Below are 22879 nucleotides of genomic sequence, written 5' to 3'. Positions count from 1 at the left end.
GCTCAGCGCTGCTCACGGCCTGCTCCGCTCACCGCTCTCTACGGCACCTGCCTTCTTGAACCCATTTGGGAGTCTGACAGCTGGGAAGGCCTAGAATCCTGATAAATCCTGTTCCCTCTCCCTCAGCCGTGCTGACCTCATGCTTCTCATGTCCTACTGCCCATCACGTTACCAGGGTCAGCTGAGGGAGTCCTGCCAGGGGTTTCCTGTAAAGAGAGCTGGTCCTCCCTGGTGAGAGACAAGCTAGAGGGAGCTTCCTATAGTCAGACAAATGAAGATTTGAGGCCGCCCTCACCAGCCCCTCCCTAACCTCACCCCTCTGTTCTGGACTCTTCTGTCCATACTCATCGAATCTGTGCCATTCCCCCTGCCTTTGCCCTGCCTGGGCCAGGTCCCTCTCTGTACAGCCCCCTGAGGATGAACACACGGTAGGCGGCTGAGTATGTGGACATGGGGCCCGCCCGTTCTCTCCCCAGAACATACCACTTCAGCCTGTAAAGCATTGTCATCAATCACCAGCCGTGAGCACTTAACCTCTGGCCCCGACATCTGTTCCCAACCGTGCCTCAGGCATCTATCTGCTGTAGGGTCTGCAGAAGAACCTGACGGCCGAATCCCAGGGGGACCCAGGACTCCTGCGTTTGCCTGGCTGGTCCTTTTCTCCCCACTGTGCCGGAAGCAGCTCAAGGACAGGGACTAGAACAGAGCCTGGCACACAGTAGGTGCTCAGTATGGCGAGGTGTAGCATTGGCAGCAGGGAGGCAGCAGACGGTTTGGTTAAGGGCACAGGCTGCAGCCAGATGGCCTGGGTTGAAATTGGCCTCTGCCATTTACTGGTTGTGGAACCTCAGCAGAAAGTTACTTAAGCTCTCAAGGCCTCAGTTTCCTCATCTGGAAAAGAAAGAGCATACGGGCATGTACTTTCTGAGGCCGACGTGAGTATTATGTTAGTTAACACACATATGTATAGGCTCTAGAACGGCTCCTGGCAGCACATATTCAATAAATGTTGGCTGTTGTATTATTAGGAGATGGATGAGTAAATAGTTACTCTTCTCCTTCACCATGAGACACAAAAATAAGGATAAAATTCTCAGTCGCATGGGTTCATATAAGGGATCACATCCACAGTCCCATCTGTTGCCACAGCAGGTGTGGGACGGGGCGGGGAACGGAGGCCCAGGGCAGGGGAAACACCCCTCACGCATTGTCGGAGCAGCCCTGGGCAGGCTTGGTATTACCCCAGTGCCCTTCCCGTCCACGATGCTGCCTCAGTGACTTCACTCCTCATCTGCAGCATGGGCTCACTGGTGACTGGATGAGATGATGTTTGTAAAGTGACCGGCCCAAGCAGGTGCTCAAGAGATGGTTGTTGCTGGTTCCGACTGCTGTCCCTGGGACAAGCCCTGGGATAGCATCTGGGAGAACAGGCTTCCAGATTGGATCTGCTGACTTTTCTGGATGACCTTGGGTCAGTCCTTTTCCTGCCCAGACCTGAGTCTTCCCAGGGTAAAAATGATGCAGCTGCAGGACCTCGACCCCAGAGTAGCCATTATTAATCAGTCCCAGCCCTCTTTCCTGCTGAGCCTCAGAATCCTTCTCAACACATAGCTCCAGCCACAGGCAGCTGGCACTTGAGATACAAACCTTTATCCCTAGACTAGGTCATCCCTAGGGTCTCTTCTCTACTAGGGTCCCTATTTTAGCAACTCTGACCCCATGAGAAGCAGCCATGGCAGATGGGCCCCCTAGCTGGAGGGAGGTGGGTGTGGTCCCTCCTCCATGGACCCATCCTCCTGGGGTGTCCTCACCTTTGTGGACCTGTATGAGCACAGACCCTGTGAAGGGTTACCTAGAGAAAGGGGAAACACCTTCTCTTCCCAAGGTTGTTTGGTAAAGTGCTTTGACACAGTTTTAAATTTGCTGCAACTCTAAGGCTGTGGGGGGAGAATTTTAAAAAACTAGAAAATAAAAAATGTTTAAAATGGTTGGGGTAATTCAAGAAATCCCGAAGGGTGGGAAAAGCTTTCTGCTCTGATACTGTGGTTTCTTTGGGGGTTGGGGAGCGGGTAGAGCACAAGTATTATCAGCTGGAATCCACAGGCCACACTGCCCTTTTCTGGGCTGGATTCCCAAGCATCTAGGAATCCCTGCCAGGGCCTGAGACCTGCTCCATGGCCCGCGGCAGCTGGGAGGGACACACAGGCTGCCTCGGCTGGACCAGAGAGGCTCTGAGTGTCCGGATGGATAGGCTGCAGGGTTCCAGGGGTTTGGCGGGCCCTATCTTATGATGAGCTGGAACTGATTATGGCCAAGCTGCCCACCCTCTCAGAGCCTCGGTTTTCTCCTCTGAAGCAAGGAGTCGTGGTGGGGAATACATGGGACTTTAAGTTGGGGTCCAGGCCTGAGCCCTGAGGCAGGTCCTGAAGGAAGTGCAGGAGCTGCCTTCGTGAAGGGGAGGGGAGTGGAGGCTGGCACGGTGTGTACAGTGGTTCAGAGGCAGAGGTGATCGGGAACTGCGTCCAACGTGCCAAGGTTGGGGCAGGAGGCCGCCAGGAGTGCCTAGGCCCCGTGAGGCCTGGGAGGCCCAGCTGGGAGGAGCCTGGGCTTCATCCCAAGGGCAATGGGGAGCCACAGAGGAGTGTGAAGGAACATACACCTGGTCAGATAAGCTGCAGAGTCAGTAAGCCCCAAGGAGTGGGTGCCCTCCAGCAGGTCATGCCCACATGGCCCCCGCTGCCCAGAGAGCCTGGCCATCCTCATGGAGGGCTGGGTACAGGAAGGGGCCCCTCCAGGCTGTGCGCCTAGCCCTGCCTCCCTGTATGCGTACCTGGGAGCAGCTCCTGGCTCAGGGTGCGGCCACCCTTCCCATTGCTGGCAGCCAGCTGTGTGGATGCGTGGAGCTGCTGTAGGGCCAGACACTCGGTCAGGACATCGGCCTCAGCATCAGGGCACATGTGCAGCTGGGGAGTGAGCAGAGAGAGAGGGAGTGTTAGCGCGAGGCCACCTGCCCACCGGCAACCGTTGCTTTAGGGGACAGGGCAGGAAGGACAGTGGTCCCAGGGCACGACCCCTCCCTCACTGTACCTCAGTTTCCTCAACTGTCAAATGGAGCTAATTATGTACACAGCTAAGGTTGTGTTAGTTCAGGGCTGAGGAGCAGATGCTAAGGGAAGATTGAACATGCAAGGGTTTTAATAGGGAGAGTGCCTGTGTGAGAGAAAACAGGGAGAGCTGGGCAGGCTGGGAGAGCCGTCAGGCCAAGGGAAGGAGGGAGGGAGAGGAAGCTTCCTCGACTGGGAGCCTAGGTACCAGGGAGTCCTCAGGGAACCAAAGTCTGCTGGGAGTCAGGGGGGTCCAAGTCTCCCAGGAAGGGGTCTGGTCTCACATCCCCGCAGGGCCTGCCAGGCTCGGTCTCTGGCTGGGAGCGCCCGCAGGAGGGGTGGCCTCGGCACAGACGCCGAGAAGGCATCAAAGTGCAGCAGCTGCGGCCTTCCAGGTAGCTGGAGCTCTGTGAGGCCCATTTTCGGGGCTGCTGCCGGGGTGACTGATGCCATGGAGTAAGATACAGGGGGCACGTGCAGTTAAGTGTCTCCTCTCTGGCTCTCCCCTCCCCTGCCCGCAATAAGCAACAATACCCCTCAGGCCAGGCTGCTGTGAGAAGTGATGAGAGGATGGGCATGAACGCTTGTTGAAGGTGCTGTGTCAAGGGCTGGCTGGCTCCACTGGCGGAGTCCCCCAGGCTCACATGACAGTGGGCTCGCTGGGTCGATACCTGGTCTTGAGGGTGTTGGCTAAGAGTATGCTTGGGTGGGCAAGTCTTTGGCCAACCGCCCTCAGCTGTCCCTAAAGACAGACTTGAGCTCGACACCTCAGACCATCTTCACGTCTCCAGATGGGGCCAGATGGGCACAGGGAGGGGCTGGTTGGGGCCCTCGGGCAATGGGGGAGGGTGGCATGCACCAGGATGGGAGGGTCCCTTCTCCCAGGGAAATCCCAAAGCTGACCACCATCAGAGTCCAGAAGATTGACTTGTCCAAACCCTCATTTTATCTGGGACAAAACCGACTCAGAGAAGGCAAGAGCCTTGTCGCATGTCACACAGCAGCTGGGAGTCAGCCCTGAGGGTTTTTCTACCCGCCCAGTCCAGCTAGGCCAGCACCCAGGCTTGGGGAAGGCATGCCCAGCCTCCCGATGGGCTCTCGGCTCCCTGACCCAGCAGCTGTTTTCCATGTAAGTTAAGTTTCTGGCAAAAGAGGGCCAAGGCATGTTCTTACAGACCGCAATATCGATCGGATTAGGAGCAGCGGGAGAGGAGAATTAAGGAAGAAAAGCATTTCTAATTCTCTCTGAAACGCAGCAGGACTGCCAAAGAGCTGTCATAATACAAGGGTCGCTTTACCCAGAAAGATACATCATCCCCGATGGCTTTTAATGGATGCTTATTGTTGGGAAGTTTGCAGATCTGCGGCCCCAGGTCCCTGGGGCTCAATGCAAGCCAAGCACAGGGCCTGGGAAAACCAGGGCAGGATTCTGGCCCTTGGGCACCAGTCCGCTTGGGACAGAAGCCCCCCCTGGCGTGGAGCCTGGGCCATTCCCTGTCCCTGACCAAGCCCCTCAAGCTGAGAGCACTGGAGAGAGCTTGGCCCTGGAAGCAGATGGGTCTGGCACTGTCACTCCCACGCTGAACAACTCTGGGGAGATGTGTTACCTCGCTGAGCCTCAGTTTCCACATCTCTAAAATGGGGGGAAAATTGCCCACTTCCTAGTTATACTGAGGGTTATAGTGAGGACTAGATGAGATACGGTCTGTGAAGCACCAGGCTCGTCTCTCCTTTCTCAGGGTGAACGTGTGTTCATGGTGAGCTCGTGGCCCATGCTGCGAACATGTCCCTTCTTTGCTCTACTGCTTCCAGGGGCTCCCAAGCCTGTCTGTCCCCTCCTCATTGTCTTTGCCACTGAGGCCTGCTTGCTTCCAGCACCTCATCTCCGTATACACCCATCCCACAGACTACAACAGTCTATTTCTCCAGCCTCTAGGCCTTTCTCTGCTTTATTCACGCCGTATCCACAGTTCTGAGAACAGTGCCTGGAGGACAGGAACTGCTCCGTAAATCTTGCCGAACAAATCCATGGGCTCTTCCCCCCTCTGTCCTCCTCTGTCATGCTCATGTCCCCAGATTGGCCCCTGGTGTTTCTCTTCCCCCCACACCCTCCCTGGCACTCAAGCGCCCGTGGCCCCGGTGGTCCTCAGGAGATGTGGGTTAAACCCAGCGGCTCACACACCGCCTGTCCAGAACAGAACCTGCTGCTTTCTTCTGCAAACCTGCTTCTCTCTTAGATTCTCTTTCCCGGTGAAGGGGACCACCATCCGTCTGTCCATCTTGCCCCCAAACGTCTGACACTGATGCTCCTTCTGCCAGTCCCCCCACTGCCCAGCCAAGCAGTCGCCAAAGCCAATCCCCTCCCACCTTGCCCCAGGTCAGCCCCCACTGTCTCCCCTGCTCCCCAGCAGTGGCCTCCCTGCCTTGAATGTCCCTCCAACCACCTCAACCCATTCATTCTCCACTAGGCCCCAGAGCCATCTTTCAGGGTGATGTGTCCCTTTTTTGCTTATAACCCCTCGATGGTACCCCCTGTCCTCAGGACAGCCCAGACTCCTCTGCAGGGCTTTGGGCTGTCCTGCGCGCCCCCCCTCACCCACCTCCCCTTCGTGTGGCTTGCTGCTCAGCTCCGAGACAGGTAGGGGGCCCACTGGTCCCCGCACAGTGATTTAAGCTTCAGTTCCTCTCTTGCGCACCGTCTTCACCGGCCCAACGCTTACTCCTTCTTCAAGACTTAATGACAACACCCACCGACTTCTGTTCTGGACTTTTACTTTGGCCAAGTACTGTTCAAAACCCTTGACATAGATTTACTCATTTAATCCTTTAAAGGACATGACGTGACATGACAACCCTTTAAAGCAAGTCCTCTTTGCCCCATCTGACAGCTGAGGATATGAGGGACAAAGGCACTAAGACACGTTCCCAAGGCCACGGGGCTAGTTAGCGGTGAGCCCGCAGGCTGGCCAGAGCACACACCACTGCCCCCACCCCCGGCCCCATGTCACTTCTTCCACGACCCTCCCATTCCCACCCTGACGGGCTAGAGCCCCTTCTCTGTGCCCTGACTGTTCTCTGCACACGTCTACTGCAGTCTTTGTCATATCTCTTTATGCCTGTCTCTCACTGCCAGGTCCCCACTGAAGGTGGGGACCATGGTTTTGTATTTTTGCATCCTTGACGCTTAACATCAAATATTTATAAACAAGGCATGGCCAGTGGGCAGATGGATGAGAGAGGAGCTGGTGGACAGTCTGTGGGTGGATAAATGTCCGCTGGCTGAGGGTGAGGAAGTACAGATCTTCCTCAGCTTATAATGGGACCACGTCCCCAATAACCCATTGTAAGTTGAAAATATCACAAGTCAAAAATGCATTTAATACACCTAACCTACCAAACACCATAGCTTAGCCTCACCTACCTTAAGTGTGCTCAGAACAATTACACGAACACAAAGCCTATCTTATAATAAAGTGTTGAATAGCTCATGTAACATATTGGATACTGTCCTGAAAGTGAAAAACAGAACGGAGGTCTGGGAACAGAATGGCTGTTAGCATATCAGCTGTTCACCCTCGTGATTGTGCAGCTGACTGGGAGCTGTGGCCACTGCCGCTGCCCAGCATCACAAGAGAGGATCTACTGCACGTCGCAGGCCTGGAAAACGATCAAAATTCAAAGTATGCTTTTACTGAATTTGTAAAAATACCATCGTAAAGTTGAACAACTGTAAGTTGAACCATCATAAGTCAAACCATCGTAAGTCAGGGACTGTCCGGACACTTGGGCTGGTGGGAGGCAGATGGAGGGCAAGGGACAGTGGCACCCTTGGATGTGGAAGGCTGAATGCACGCAAGCAGTGTGGCTTGTACCTGCCTTGATGCTGGACGGGCGGCCGGGAGGCCGGGTGGGGGCATCTGCAGAGACGGGCCTGGAACGGAGCCCTCTTACCTTCTTACGCACCTGCTGCTCTTTGGCTGAATGGGCCTTCACGTGCTTGCGGAGGGAGCTGGGGTCTGTGTAGCGCTTGGAGCAGCCAGGGATCTGGCAGGCGTATGGCTTCTGTAACATCAGAGGGCAGAGGTGGGGTGAGTGAGGGTCCACCTGCCAGGCCCGAGGTACCGCTGCATGGCCTGCAGTGGGGGGGACGACTGGGCAAGGGGCGGCTGCAGGCTCACACCCTGTCCCTCCCTCCGTGTCCTGGGCCAGGAGGGGTCTGACTCAGCCAGGCCTGCCGATGGGTGCGGGGAAGGTGCCTGGCCTGGCAGTGAAGGAGGGGGTTTGTGTCTCCATTCTACCCTCATGCTGGGACCTCGGGTAAGTCGCCTCCCCTCTCTGAGTCTCACTTTTCTCCTCTGCATAAATGGGGCCAACTGAGTCCTAAGGATTCTTTCTTTCAGCTCTAATACTAGTTTGGAGAAAATATACCCTTTGGGGCTCATGGCTGCAGAGAAGCAGCAAGTGGAGAATGAGTAAAGTGAGGTTGTTGCCTTGGAGGAGGGGGAGGGGCGCAGGGAGAGGGGGAGAGGGGGAGAGGGCGACAGCGCAGGGCAAGGCGGGCGCAAACATGGAGCCAACCTGCACAGTGGCAGGGCCCGGGCTGGGAGCAACTGACCGAAACTTGCCATGGGTCCAGAATCACAGGTCCTTGACCCAACAGTCACAGGAGACCAGAGGGAACTGGATCTCAGACACAGCCCTGGGAGGCTGTGCCTTCATCTGTGCCCTTTGCGTCCCTTCCCCTCAGAGCCCCATCCCTCCTCTAGGACGAATGCACGCCCACCGCCTCCCCTGGTTCCTGTCCAGACCCCACCCTGCTCTCTGTGCCTCCAACCTCCCCTCACACTCACAGCCAGAGGGCCTTTCTCACAGGCCTGGCCACGCTCTCACCTTCTAACACCCTTGGCTCCCTGGTGCCCTTGGATACAGCCCACGTCTGGGCACGGAAGGCCCTTTGTGACTTGGGCCCTGCTTGAGTCCTCACCCCTTCCCCTGCCCCTGCACACCCACCGCCCAGCCCTCGTCACCTCCTCTCCAGCCTTTCCTCGAGTCTTCTTCCCACTGCCACCTCCCGAGCTTCCACGGGCAGTGCTGTCCACCTGCACTGCTGGGTCTGTTCAGTGGTGAGATTTCCTCAGGGGAGGCTCCCTTCTGATTCATCTCAGGCCTCAGGGTCTGACCCAGGGCAGGGACCCTGTGGCTCTAACTGAATTCTGAGCTCTCTGTAGCGGCCTCCACAAGACCTTGCTTGCGGACTCCAGCTGCTACTTGAAGTCCCTAAGACGCCCTTTTTGAACACATCTAGTGGCTCCGATTTCTCGGGGCCTTCTGGCCTCCAGCGACTGCAGGGGATGTCATGGGGAGGGGACGTTTGGAGGTGATGCCTATGTCCCCGTCAGACACGCCCACTGGAACTGCCCCCCGAACCTCAAGGCGAGTCAGCCCTGCTGGACCTCATGGGGAGGGGGAAGCAGAAAGAGACGGCCATACCTTGGTGCTGCCACGGAGAGTTGCCAGGTTAAAGAAACGGAGGAGAGCAAAAAGAGAGAGACAGAGCAGTGAGAGGCTTGCCTTGCTGAAAGGAAGGTATGGGCGGGAGGGTGGAAGGCAGGCCTCAGACCTGTCCCCACACAACCACACAGAGACACAGACACAGACCAACACGCTACAGGGTCCCTCTCACACAGGCCTGCTCCCTGCCCCAACATATGCACGCGTGCGTGCATGTGCACACACACACACACACACACACACTTTCTCTCATGGGCCCTACCCTGCCCTGCCCCAGGCCCGGTCCCCTGGGGACGCTGATACAAATCCACACGCTTTTGTCAAAAAGCAAACAAACAGAGCTCCGTGTGTGCAGGCACCCTCGCCTGGAAAGAGGGCACAAGGCCCATCTCTGTGTTTGTTTTTCCAGGGCCTGACGTGTGTAGAACATTCCTCTGGCCCAGCTCCCTCATAAGCCCTCAGGAAACCCTGTGGCTGTCCCAAGCAGAAGCCAAGCCCCGGGCCTGGAGTCACCACACCGGCTCCAAAGCCTCGTTAACAGCAGGACGCTCACGGCCGTGCTGTGAGCGTGGAGCACCTCACAGAGCCCTCCTGATCTGTGCTCAAGACAGCTCCTCACCTACTGAGCCCCACAGTGCAGGCCTGTGCTCGGGGCTGGCCACCCACGATCTCCTTTCAGTCTCACACCCACCCCGTGAGAAGCATCCGCACTTTGCCGATGAGGATATCGAGGCTGATGCTTTGCCCAAGATCTCACAGTGAGTGGAGTGCCCATGACACTCTGCTAGGGTGCCCCCTCTCTTCTGCAGCCCTGAAGGGTCCAGGGAAGTGGGCAAAGGAGAAATTATCACCCCCTTCTTCCCTATAAGGAAATGGAGGCCAGGGCAGGATGGTCTGTGGCAGTCGGGACATGAACCCCACATGGAGTGCCTGGGACATGGCAGGATGTAGTCAGCATTCAGTCAGTGAGTCATAGGTCAAGAAAGGAGGGACTCAAGTTTGCTGTGCAGATCCTGTGTCTGGGCTCCACATTTGTCACCTCAGTTGATCCCCTATCCCTCTCATGTGAGGTAGATGTTTGAGGAAACTGAGGCCAGAGAGGATGGGTGGTGGTCCTGGGACCTCTGGGACTAGGTGGAGGGCCAGGGTTAGAACCCAGGCTGGTTCTCTCCAGTCTGTCCCACTGCTTTCCTGCCTACGGAGAGAATCCCATGTTCTCTGGTGCCAGAGGGGAGCTGGGGACACGACTGGGTCCTCTCTGGAAAACAAGGCCCAGCCTACATGGGGCTGACCCAATGGGCCTGAGCCTCGGGCGCTGGGAAAGCAAACTAGCCACGGGGGGTCCGCCTACATGTCTCCATGGGGCTGGAGTACGCGGGGGCTGCGCTTGGTGGCTGCACCTCCCGGGCTTGACCAGGACCTTCTGAGGAGATGCAGGCCTGAGACAACCCTGTGGGCTCATTCTGGGCCTGACCCGACCCAGCCCTTGGAGCTCTGTTCACACACCAAGTTGGGGCCAGAGGCATGTTGCTTTGGGGCTGGGTCCAGGAAGTGCAGTAAGGGGAAGGGAGGAAGGGGGTGAGTCAGGGTAGGTGACCCCGAGATGCTGGAGGGACGTCGCCCGGGGGGAGCGGGGTACAGAGAGGCCTGGTGCTGTTGAGGCTGCCTTGTGGCCTCTGGGAGATGTAACCAGGGTGCTGGGGCACAAGTCATGCCTCTCAGGGTTGGGACAGGTGCCAAAGGCCCCAAGGGCTGGGCATGTGAGAAGGTAACAGAGACAGAGGGATTTGGGAAGAAGATACCTCTTCACTTCATGTCCCCAACCCCCGTGACAGTGAGCCTGAGAGGGGCGGGGTGGGGACAGCGGTCGGGCTCAGGTTGGCGGGAGGGCTCCCCCTTCCCACCCTCTCCCCTTGGCTCTTCTCCCCTTTTCCAGCAAGGGGCAGCAGACTTGGGGTCAGGCAGACTGGGTGGCATCCCAGCTCCGCCACTTACCAGCTGTGTCACAGTCAATGACTTCATCTCTGACTTTCAGTTTCTTTGTTTGCAAGATGGGGATAGGCCCCTACACCTTGTGGTCTGTCACTAGGATTAAACTGAGGGACAGTGTGTGTGATATTAGGGGACAGGGGAGATGTGTAGAACATTCTGCCTGGGGCCTGGGCCTGGCCCCAAAACCTGACTTCCTGCTATTTTCTGCTACCCACTTCTCCCATCTTTTCTGGGTCTTGGTTTTCCCAGCTATAAAACCCCAGAGGGGCTCTAGCTCTGACCTCTGTTGTTATGTGGCTTCCAACTTACCCTGGAGGGGTCAGTCGCCCTCCTGGGCCTCTGTTTCTTCATCTGTATGTCTGTATACTGGATGGGCTGGGCTGGACGGCCACTCAGGTCTCCCAGTCCCCGACCAGCAGAGTTCCCCAAACATTTGCACAAAATGCAGAGACACAGGCCAGTGGCCCAGACGTGGAATCTGGCTACGGACCCGTCTCCTGCTGCACATGCGGGCTGGGGGCCTCCCAGGCTGGGTGCATCCCATCACATGGGCCCTATGAGACTGGGGTGAGGCCCAGTTCTGAGTCAGCTCTGCCACCTTCCAGCTGAGGAGTGAAGTGGCCAGAGCCCCGCTTCCCTCATCTGTCAAATGGGCTAGTGACCCCCCGACTGGCAGGGTCATTGTGAGATCGTGGGAGACGATGTTCTAGGAAGTGCTCTGCTAACCGCTGAGGTCTGTATGCACAGGAGAGAATGCTTGGACCGATGCGATGATGGAGCTGCAGGTTACCACACTGGCACAAACAAGGGAAAGGAGGTGGATACACGGGCATCTGGGGCCCAGGCCACTATTCCAGGGGCCTGGAGTCTTAGGTCCTGCTCACCTCAACTCCTCACCCACCGTGCCCGGGAGATACAGAATGGTCCTGGAGAGCCTCTGGCCTGTCTCCATGGAGGGAGTGGGTGGGAAGAGCAGGGAGGACCTGCTCTGGGGGTGACTGACAGGCCTGGGGATAGGATGCAGGATGGGAGCCCACCCTCTCAGTGGGGCCCACACTAGTGCCTGGGCCGGTACCCTTGGGCTAAAGCAGTGGTTCTCAACTAGGGGTGAGTTTAATTCCTCCTCCCCAGGATTTTTGGCAACGTTGAAGGACATTTTTGGTTGTCATAACTGGGAAGTAGGAAATCGCTCCTGTCTAATGGATAGAGGCCAGGGATACTGCTAAACATCCTATACTGACAGTACTTCCCTCTCCCCACAAAGAATCGTCCCGCTCAAAATGTCAACAGGGCTCAAGGATGCAGGCAGGGTTTCTGCCTGGAGCCGCCTGCTGCCCTGCATTAGGCAAGTGGGGGCAGAGTGCGCGTCCTCCAACCCCACCCTCGGCCTCTGCCCTCGGGCTTACCGTGTCAAGGTGGGTGCGCTGGTGCTTGGCGCGGTCGCTGGAGTTGCTGAAGGCCTTCTGACAGCCCGGGTGCTGGCACAGGTATGGCTTCTCGCCCGTGTGGCTCCGCAGGTGGATCTTGAGGTTCTCCAGCCTCGAGAAGGCCTTGCTGCAGCCCTCAAACTGCAGGAAAGGCTGGTGAGGGGTGCTCTGCAGCCCCCGGAAGGCCCACCGCCCAGCCTGGAAGTGGGCCCCAGCATCCTCTCCCCCCCAACCCCCTGACCCTGCCCGAGGCCTCCAGCTGCCCCAGTTCAGCTTCCCATGAAGTGCTCAGGACCCAAACTCTATCTGGGAAGCCCTGGTAGGTCCAGAAAAAAATACACCCCTGACTTACAAATGGCCACTAGGGCTTGAGAAAAAAGTGGTCTTTCCAACTCTGGATCTCGACAGGTTTGCCCTCCATCGGCATCTGGAAATGATGTGCTGCTCCAATGGCAGCACTGCCCTGAATGGACAGGATGTAGGTATACATCTATTGCAGACAGCCCTGGATTTGGAACCCAAGGCCTGGCTATGAGTCGGGCTCTGTCCCAGTGAGGCTTTGGGCACTGCCCTTGACCTCCCCGTGCCTTATTTCCTTGCCTACAAACTTAAGACTGTGTGGCCACCACTCAGGGCTGATAGGAAGGTCCCAAGGGGTAGGACGCTGACTGTCAAAGGGCTTTGCCCACCTGGAACACAGCATCAATGCTGATCGCTGTCAGAACAATGACCACATTTGTAACCGCAGCGTCTCTGATTTATCATTTGGCTGTTCATCTGTTTAACATCCATCAAGTATGCACTAGGCCCCATGCCAGGCAGTGGGCATTCAGTGGGTACAGCACAGACATGTGATGCCCCTGGTCAGGGTGGAGATGAGCAGAGAGCAACAAATACAGTGCTGATCCCAGCAGCCTCGGCCCAGCTCCCATCTCTCTCCCCAGAATCCTCTAACTTCAAACTCCTCCCTCCCTACTCTCTACACAGCTACCCCAGGAGCCTCTGGTGTAGGAAAGGGACCCTGTTGCTTCCGCCTGAAGTCCTGCGGGCCTGGCATTCAAACACTCGGCCCTCCACACGTTCCAGCCCCTCTTGACTCCCCACCAGAGGCTTGAAACAGCAGGGGTCCTCCAGGCAATCTCAAGCCTTTGTACTAGAAAGGCACTCAGCAAAGAATGTCCTATCTCGTAACAGTGCATCCAACCCCCTTCAGCCTTCAAAATCCTTCAAACACCGCCCGCCGAGCACGCCCTAGTCCTGGTGTGACTGGCCGCCATTCCCGCGGCGCTCGCTGTGGGCAGGAGGAGGAGCTACACCAGCTCCATCCATCCAGCTGTGGCGCTGGCTGTTTAACCACATGACAACCGGGAAGTGTGCGGCCTCAGTGTCCCCACCTCAGAGACAGAGGCTTCCAGGAGCGATCACAGTGTTGGGACAAGATGCAGGCCACATCTGGGGCCAAAGTCCAGGTGGCTACTCTGTGCCTGCTGCCTTCCCACAGCAGTGGGGCAGGGGGAGGTGACCCTTGAGGAAGAAGAGATCAGAGGAGGCTGGGTTTCCTCTCATGAGCCATTGGTTCCAGCCCTCAGGCCAGGGCAGACGTCAGAACAAGGACCCAGAGACAACGGTCTGGGGCGGGCTCTCCTGGAGCCTCTCCCTTGAAGACCCGGCCACAACTGTGGGCCGTGCTCTGCTGGGGCTGGTCCAAGGCAAGCTGTCCACAGCTGGGTTTTAGAAGCTGTTCCGCTTCCTATTTCCAGATGTTATGCCTCTTCCGTGCATCAAAACCAGAAGGAAATCCTGTCTGGGGAATAAACAGGCCACAAGCCACGCCCCCCCTTGCTCTCCTGCAAGGCCGGTGCCAGGTTCACCCACAGTGAGGTGGGGCAGCGGCTGAAGAGCAGGCTGCCTCTTGGCTCCCAGCCGGTCCCTTTGTTCCTCTCTGGCCCGAGCTGGGAGGGTGGACATCTGAGGCAGAGGGGCAATAACCCCTCAGGTGCCGCGTGCCATTCCTGACTTTGGAGGGTCCATCTGACTCTGGAGATCCATATATCATCTCCCCACCCAGTCTGCGCGCCTACCTGGCCAGCCGTCCGTCTCAGCACCGTTGCCCCTACCCCCATGCCTTTGTTCGGGCTGTGCCCCTCCTGGGACACCTTCCCTTCCAATTCGCTGACAATTCAATTCAGACACTTTTCACGATCTGCAGCTTGGTGTTCGCGGTCTTCCAGCACGGCTGGACGCCTCTCCCATCTGCATACACCCCACACGTTATGCTGTAGCCACACGGGAGTGATCAGACCCCGAACGTGTCGGGAACTTGAATGCCCCCAGGCCTGCTGGAGCTGTTCCCTTGGAATGGAACGCCTTTCCTTCCTTCACTCACTTGGCAGACATCTACTCATGGTGCCCAAGCACTACCTCCTTGGAGAAGCCTCTCCCAACCTCCTGCTCCTCCTTGGTCACACCCTGAGGTTTTCACTGCACATCCTTTGCCCTTTCTCCATGCCTCCAGGCTAAGGGTTTGGGAGTTCCTTGCGGGCAGAGCGAGCAGCTCACTTATGGGGCAAAGGGTGAGTTAGAAATGTGATCCAATGGTGGTTAAGAATAGGGGTTCTGGGGACTTCCCTGGTGGCACAGTGGTTAAGAATCCGCCTGCCAATGCAGTGGACACGGGTTCAATCCCTGGTCTGGGAAGATCCCACATGCCATGGAACAACTAAGCCCATGCGCCACAACTACTGAGCCTGTGTGCCACAACTACTGAAGCCTGCGCGCCTAGAGCCTACGCTTCGCAACGAGAAGCCACCGCGATGAGAAGCCCGTGCACCGCAATGAAGAGTAGCCCCCGCTCGCCAAAACTAAAGAAAAGCCCGTGCGCAGCAACAAAGACCCAACACAGCCAAAAATAAATAAATTAATAATTTATAAAAAAAAAAAAAGAATAGGGGTTCTGGAGCCTCGGGGTGCACACGCCTCCCTCGTGTTCATCAAGGCACCCCACACCTGCGCATGTGCGCTGTGCCCATGCCATGCCTGTGTATATCGGCCCAGCTCGTCCTGCCCACCCCTACCCCACTGGAACTTAACAGAGCTGAGTCCCAGGCTGGGGTACAACAAGCAGCTGGCCAGAGCACCATGATGGGGGACCCAACCCTCAAGGTAGAACCAGAGGTAGCAGCAGGTGAGGTAGCAACTGCCCCATCAGGACAGGTCTGGGACGAGGATGTTACAGGTACACCTGGCAGAGCAACACCCGCAGCAGAGCCAGCATCCCAGGCATGCCAGGGCCTTGAGGGGAGATGGGCTCTGCCTGCAGCTGCTTGCCAAGGTCCCCGAGATCCTCCCCCTTCAACAACCCCAGAGATGGGCTAACAGAGGCAGAGAGAAGAGGACGGGAATGCTCGTGGGTTCAGCACCTGTGCGCTCACTCTGCTAGGCCTGGTAATGTCTCTAGCATGATCGAATATCCTCTCCACAGCCCTCGGGGCAAGTATCTCTCCCACTGTCAGGAGCTGAGGCTCGGGGGAATCAGCACAACAGTTACAGACACGGACCCTGGTGTGGGACGACCAGGGCTTGTGTCTTGGGTGCTCCACTTGTGAGTGATCTGAAGTGAGTCCCTTCAATTCTTTGAGGCTGTTTCCTCATCGTAAAACTGGGTGAGTTCTACCAACCTCAGAGGGTGGCTGCACAGTAAGTGCTTCCCTTGGTACCAGGTGCTTGCTCAATACCGTCATTGTAGCTACTATTTAGGATCACAGAGCAGGTAAGTAGTGGAGTGGCATTCTGCCTGGGGTGGCAGCTCCCGGGCCTGCTGGCCCTCTGTGGAGTTGGAAGGGTGTGTGTGTATGCGTGTGTGTGTGATGTCCCGCTGGGCATGGCGGGCTCTCAAGTCCCCCCAAAGTCCTGTTTCTACTTCTCACTCCTTAACCCCTCACCTCACTCCCCATCTTCCTCCTCCAGCCTGACATCCAGACTAACCTCCTCAACACACCCTGGGCTCAGGCCTATCAAAGGGGTGTCAGCCTGCTCCTGGGGCCTGGAGCAGGCTGGGGACTGGGCAACAGTCTGGAGGGGCAGGTGCCCCAGCACCTCCTCTGATGGGGAGTTATCTCAGTGCTGTCCTGGCTCCACCTCCAAGGAACAGGTGCCCTGGACAGGTCTGCTCCCCCACCAAGCCCCTCATCTGTACCCTGGGGAGCCAGGACCTGGCAGGGCTCACACAGTGGTGGAAGGGCCTGGTCTGGAATCCTAGAACTGGGGCACCTGAGTTTCTCATGAGTCCTTCTCTGCTGCCTTACAGCGGTAGCTTCACCAGACAGCCCCCAAGACCCCTCGAGCTCTAATGCTTTATGAGTCCATTTTTAAATTGTAAATCTAACCAGGTCACCCCTGCTCAGGACCCTCCAGGGCTCGTTGTGCCTTCTGACATCCGGTCAACCCCCTTAGCCTGGCATTCAATGCCCTCCACGGTCTGGTGTGTCAGAGGCTGGGGTGAAGTGTTCAAACTCGGAAAGCAGATGGCTCTGTAATCTTGGCAAGTCAGTGCCCTCGCTGTGGCTCAGTTTCTTTCTCTGTAAAATGAAGATGTGAGGAAGCAGCTCACAGAGTTGTGGCAGTGGGGCAATGTGCATATCTGCATGTCACGCAGGACGTCAATGTTGTCACTATTATCGTGGTGGTGGTGGTGTCTTGCCCTGAGGGAGGACACCCCTGTGGGGCAGGTTTTACTGACCCCAGAAGTAAAGAACAGGAGGCCCTGGTTGATGTGTTTGCCATTGATTGGTGTGGCCCTAAAACTCTTTCTACGCCAAGCCCGTGGAGTACCCTTTGGCTTGAAGGGGCCCCATGCACTGACTGTGTGGGGTCTGGGGGGACAGCAGGGAGAGGTGCCCCACCACTGCTGTGTCATGGGGTACAGATGCTGCCAGAATGGAAACATGGGTCTTATTGGAACAGAAATGGAGTCAACGGGCACATCCGGGCTTTGGGTCTCCGTTTGCTTGAGGCGGGTGGAGGATGGGCCTTAAGGCAATGCTACGGTGACCCAAGGGTGTAATGATGCTTCCGCAGGGTCTGCACCCCACCGGGTACATGCTAGGGTGGGGCCTTCCTGACATTCCTCCCCCAACACTCCAGTCTCCTGAGGTTCTAGGGCAGATTTTGCCCTGTTGTCCATGTCCAGGTGTATAACCTGCAGAGCACACCCCTGCTCCCACTGCAAGGGGGCAAGGAGGTGTAATTGCCCCCACTGTGCCAGAGGGCACCAAGCCTGGGCTCGGCTGCAGTCAGAACTGCCGTCTCCTCTAGAAAGAAGTGACCTCCCATTTCTACTTCTAGATCTCCTTCTCTTCCTCCCCTTCATTCTGGCTCAGCAGATGCTTGGCTGTTTCCAGAATATATACCACCCCTCCAAGTCTGCCTATGATCTCCACTCTGTTTGTCCACAGAAACTGCCCTGTGCAACCATTCACATGGCCCAGCCAACGGTGCAACACAGGGCTATTCACTTGGGGAACTCTGGTGCCACTTCTGCTGGTTGGACTCCCTGGCCACTGACCTCCCACCTTCCACCTGGATGCTTGAGCCAGAAACCTGTTCCCTCCTCCCTGGCCCCTGCATCCAACCATCTGCTAAGCAGGGAAATGCCACCTCTTAAACATCTTTCACATCCGCCCACTACTCTGGTCCACACCCCAGCACTGCTCACCCAGGTGACTGTACCAGCCATCCTGCCTCCACTCTCCCTTCCCAATTCATTCCCACATGATATCCAGTATCTAGAACAAAGACGGAAGCCTATAGGTGTGTCTGAGCCCCCTTTCCCTGCCACCCCCGCTCACACCCTGCATGGCTCCCCAGTGCCTGGGAAAGTACAAACCCTCACCCCAGCATTCTGGCTGGTGCGACCTGGCCCTGGTAACAGCTTGGTGATGTCTGCCCCCTCCACCCCCACGCCCCTCACCACTGTGTTTCAGCATCAGATTGGCCTGGGTTCAAATCCACTCTTCCGAACTCGATGACCTGGGCAAGTTCATTTCACTTGTCAGAGCTCACGTGCCTTATCTGTAAATGGGGGCATCCACTTGGGCACACCTGGGCACATGGTGGGTGGGTGCTCTCTGTGAACCACAGGGTATATGCAGCATCCTGTGGCCAGAGCCCTGATGCCAACTGTGTGCACCCAGAGGATTACCCAGGCACCTCTTATTCGGGATGAATTTGCAACACACCAGTTCACACAACCAAACACAACAGATCTATCTGGCCAGAAGCAAAGGCTCACATGCCATGGGCAACAGAGACGGCCGCTACTGTGGGCAAGGAGTACCCGGAGAGGGGAGAAGGAAGAGAAGAGCTATCTGACAGTCTAGAAAAATGTAAGAGTGAGTGCTGGGTTTTTCTTATTTACTTAGAAGGTATAAACATTAAAATACGTACTAAGATGACACTGGGGTGAATTCAGAATGACCTTAGTGACTGGGTGACACCCTCTCAGTCACCTATCAGGAGCCGGGAGCCATGTGTGTTTTGTGTGGTACTTCATTTAATTGTGACAACATGCTCTTCTGGTGAGGCTCCTTTCAGCGCCACGCTGCAGATGAGGAAACTGAGGCTCAGAAAAGTGACATCACTGGCCCTAAGTGATGTCACACAGCCAGTAAGTGGCAGAGCTGGGGCTGGATCTCAGGTCTGGCTGATGTGCAAGTCTGTATATGTGTGTCCCTAAGTGCTCTGGCTACCGCCTCAGGGACCCCTACAGAAAGCACCCAAAACAGGCTGGTACTCGGGAACTATGACCATGATTTCCAACTGGGCTCACATCCTGGGTTCCTTTCCCAGGCAAAATCAGGCCCAGCCCTGGATGCAGAGCTGATGCTGGGCAAAGGGGACACCCTCCTTCCTCCCGGGGCCTCCGAGAGGAGATGCCACCACACAAAAAGGAAAGCCGCGGCAATACAGCAGAGAACAGCGAGCCCGGCTGAGGCACTGAGTCTTGAAAGGCCCAGTTCCCACATGTGGGGCGTGTTACTAAAGAAGATTCAAATAACGGGGGAAAATACCCCTGGAACCATGAAGCCCTAGACCATCTGGAGTTTTATAGTAACAGGCAGGGGAAAATCAGAACCTAATTGAAAAAAGTCCACTGCAATCCATTACCGCTGCATGCAGCTCACAGAACCAAGGGCAGGAGATGAAAGCCTGAGAGGAGCCGTCCCGGGAGCTGGGGAGGGGGCACTCTTTTCCCTTCCAGACCAAGTCCAAGGACCCTTCAAACTCTGGCTGGGGGAAGGAGAGGGCACTGGGTCTGGCATCAGAATCTGCAGGGCTGGGCTCACCCCACTCAGCGAGCTGCCGTCTCTGAGCCTTTCTCGCACCTGTGAAAGGGCAGAGCGAGTTCATTCAGGGCAGCCCCAGCACGGAGCCAGCTGGTGCCGGGCACGCCTGTTCTCTCCCTCTGGGCCTTGGGGGATGATCAAGGGCCCTGTGTCACATGTGAGGTGTGGGACATTGTGCCACAGGCCGAAGGCCACGAGGTCTCGCAGACAGAAGTTTGTGCCGGGGACACACCACCGACCGCCACGAGCTTGGGCAGGTCATGTCCCACCTCTGCCCTCATTTTTCTCCTCTCTAAAATGGGCCACCACAAATGGCTGCTAGAAGTAAATAAAAGGACATGCCCAGCACAGGACCTGGCACACAGTGGTCCCTGAGGAATGTCAAGTTTCCTCCCTGTGGCTGACATGGGCCAAGGAGGAGGGAGGCCCTTTTCTCATGCTCTGGCTAAGGATCTGGACACAAAGGGCAAGGAGGAGGTTTGGGGGAACGGGGCACACGGGTGGGGGCAGGAGAGGAAATGCCTCCAGTTTTGGCCTTTGCCAATGACTTGCTTCTAAACAAACACATTTCTGGTTTAAGGGTAAAATATATTAGGTTTCAACAGTCTGGCAGGCCATTCAGGGATCAACTTTTCATTTTCGTACAAACTTTTAACCTACTTTACAACAGTGATTTGGATGGGAGAGCTGCACGGTGCCAGAACCTTCTCCAAGATGTCAAATAATTCTGTTTGGCCAGCTTGAAAGGCCAGCCAGCCGGGAGCTGCGGTCCACGCCTCACGCTGCTCCCCAGGAGAGGGATGCTGCTCTGCAGTTACTGTCCTCTGAACCTCATGGGTTTTCCACGAGGCTCTTCTCAGGGCCTTGTGCTGCGAGGGTCCTCAGAGGTAGGTGGAGGCAATAAGGGGAGGGACAAAAGTGGAGAGTCCTAGGAGGTGAGGCTGGATGGCACTGGTCCAGCCTTGGGTACCTAGTGCCGTCTGAGTGAATGAATGGACGGGCAGATGGGGGCAGGAGGGAGACCATGACTGTAACAGCAGCTATCACATTTACTAGGTGGGGGACTGGGCCAAACTCTCCCTAAACACGTCTCCTTAGTCCCATTAACCAGCACGACAGGTCCCCTTGTTACAGAGGTGGAAACTGAGGCCCAGGGAGTTTATGTGAGAGAGACCCCGAGCTCATGAGGGATGGAGGCTGGGTTTGCCTCCAGTGCCCTTCTGTGCCTGGGCCCACTCTTGTCCTAGGCAGCCAGGACCGAGGGGCGCCATGAGATCCAAGGCGAGCATCTCTCAGCTCTCTAGGCCTTCATGACCACCTAGAGAAGCTGGAGGCACACAAAAGGCAGAGAGAGACTGGGCTAGGGGGCCACAGGCCTCCTTTCCAGAGCCGGTCAGACTGGGCCTGCCCTTGGGAGGAGATTGCTCAAGCTAGCAAGGTGCGGGCTGGAGATTCCCCATCCCTTCCTCACCAGGACTGCGCTGGAGGCTCTGGGCTGGGCCCTTTTCCAGCAGAAAGTCCCTCTCAGGGCAAGAAACAGGTTCCTGTTCCCAGCCAGAGAGAGCCAAGAGGGCTAGGCCACCTTTCCAGGGTATGCAGAGCTCCCCAGAGTAGGAGGTGCACGGGGAGGTTGAGTCTGCTCACCCAGTAGACAGGTGGGATCCAGGGGGCTCCCTGTGCTGACACATGGCTTGAGGTGTGGAGAGAGGCTCGGCTAGGGGCCAGGGCTCAGAGACTGCGCAGAATGGCTGACACACGCACACACACATAGCAAGCCACCAGCCGCAGACCCAGAAATGCAGACACGCACACACTCTGACACCTCTTCTGCCAACCAAGCCACACATCAAAGACACAGAACCCCAGGACACCAACACACAGTGCATGCGCGCACACACACACACACACACACACACACACATCATGACTCATGCCACACACACACACACACACACTCATACATATACCCAAGGACACCCAAGCCCAGACCCCACCACAGGCACAAACATACAAACTCCGCAGACTCTAGATGCACTGACACACAGCCCCACGTACAGCACAGCAGAAACTGGCTCACATATCAGAACACAGATGGTCTCATGGTGCTCTGTGTGTGCACAGGGAGAGACACCCAGAGACAAAGTCCAGCAAAGGCTTCCTCCAAGAGGCCAGTGGATAAAGACAAGTCCTCACACCAACATCTCCACACCCAGCACAGCCAGACCCATGGACAGTCACGCTCCCACACGCCTCTCCATGGCTCCAGGCTGCCCAGGAGAGGAGGCTGCAGGTGGGAAGAGCCAGCTGAGCCCACTCTACCTCCTGATTTTCCCACGGCAGCTGGACAGGCTTGGCTTTGGGGAGGGAACATGTGGCCATAGAGAACTCCAAGACAGGGCCGCAGGCCACCCTTTGGTCCCACTGACCTCTAGCCCAGTGCCCACTGCCCCTTCCTAAGCTCCAGCCGCAGGCCTTTGACCATGCAGTGTCCTCTGCCTGTCCGGTCCTCCCTGCCCTTCTGGTCTTGGCTCAAGCCTCAGCCCTCCCCTCCTCCTGTGCCAGGCCTTCCCTAATCGCCCCTGTTCCCACCCTGCCCTGAGCGCCCGGACACCACCCTGATGCACTGAGGCCAGGACGGCCTGTCTCTCACTGCTCGTCCTCTCTGCGGATGCCGCATACCCCCTGGGCCTTGACAGATGCTGCCCGGCCTCTAGAGCTCACCCCCAAGAGGGGAGGCAGGCACAGGTGGGAAAGCGACATGGCAGCCCATTCCATCTCCACAGCCAACTGAGAAGCAGAAGCACCTGGCCCATTTGCTGAGGAGACACCTGTCCAGGTGCGTCGACATCTGATCCTAAGAGCTGGGGTTAAGACAGGTGAGCGCTGCTCCAGGAGGAGGAGGGGAGGGACTGTAATGAATGAAAGGGTTCTCTCCAGCCTCAACCCTCCCCGAAATAAGCCTGCGCCCACAGCCTGGGTCTCAGGTCCAATTCCTCCTCTTCCTGGCCCCTGTGAACCTCAGTGTGCTCCCTGCAAAGGGGATGACACTCCTGGCCTCAGGGGCCTATTATGGACAGCAGGGTGTGGCCTTGGTACTGGGCACAGGGCAGGTGCTCAGTCCTCTTTTCGGCTCCTCTCCCGGATTCCAAGAAGAAACAACAGAGGATGGGTCCATGGTGTGAAAAACATTAGGGTCTGAAGACCTGATTCCAGCCCTGGCTCTGTCACAGGTTACTGTGTGAACTTAAACCAGTCACCTGCTTCCCTTGAGCTTAATTACCCACCGCCTGCCGAGTGCACAGGTGGCGGCTGCATGAATTAAGCCCTGTACAACGCGCAGCACCCTGGGGCTGCCCGGGGAGAAAGGAGATCCAAGACATCCCACCCATCACCTGAAATAAAACCTCATGTCGGGTCAGTGCGAATCATGACAAATGCACACGTGCAAAATTCCCTTCTGAGGTCATGGGTGGGAGCAACCTGCCCCATGTGCACCTGGGGC

General features: G+C 56.9%; 1 protein-coding gene and 1 long non-coding RNA gene across 2 annotated transcripts in view; one reads left to right on the top strand and one right to left on the bottom strand.

Moving 5' to 3' along the window:
* GLIS1 (GLIS family zinc finger 1) overlaps positions 1 to 22879 on the bottom strand; it is an 84154-nt gene that overhangs the window by 10769 nt on the left and 50506 nt on the right. Inside the window, exons 2-4 of the mRNA XM_033435472.2 lie at positions 12014 to 12175; positions 7056 to 7166; positions 2831 to 2963 (exon numbers count right to left, since the gene is read on the bottom strand). Coding sequence (XP_033291363.1) covers positions 2831 to 2963; positions 7056 to 7166; positions 12014 to 12175 — 406 coding nt within the window. The remainder of the gene's footprint in view (positions 1 to 2830; positions 2964 to 7055; positions 7167 to 12013; positions 12176 to 22879) is intronic.
* Positions 21472 to 22857, top strand: LOC125961537 (uncharacterized). The gene is made up of 3 exons (XR_007472395.1): positions 21472 to 21667; positions 22074 to 22253; positions 22608 to 22857. It is a non-coding gene; the product is annotated as an uncharacterized LOC125961537 (long non-coding RNA).

The sequence above is a fragment of the Orcinus orca genome, chromosome 1 (genome assembly GCF_937001465.1).
Source record: "Orcinus orca chromosome 1, mOrcOrc1.1, whole genome shotgun sequence".
NCBI lineage: Eukaryota > Metazoa > Chordata > Mammalia > Artiodactyla > Delphinidae > Orcinus > Orcinus orca.
Note: the sequence above shows the minus strand (reverse complement) of the source record. Positions and strands in the feature narration are given on the sequence as shown.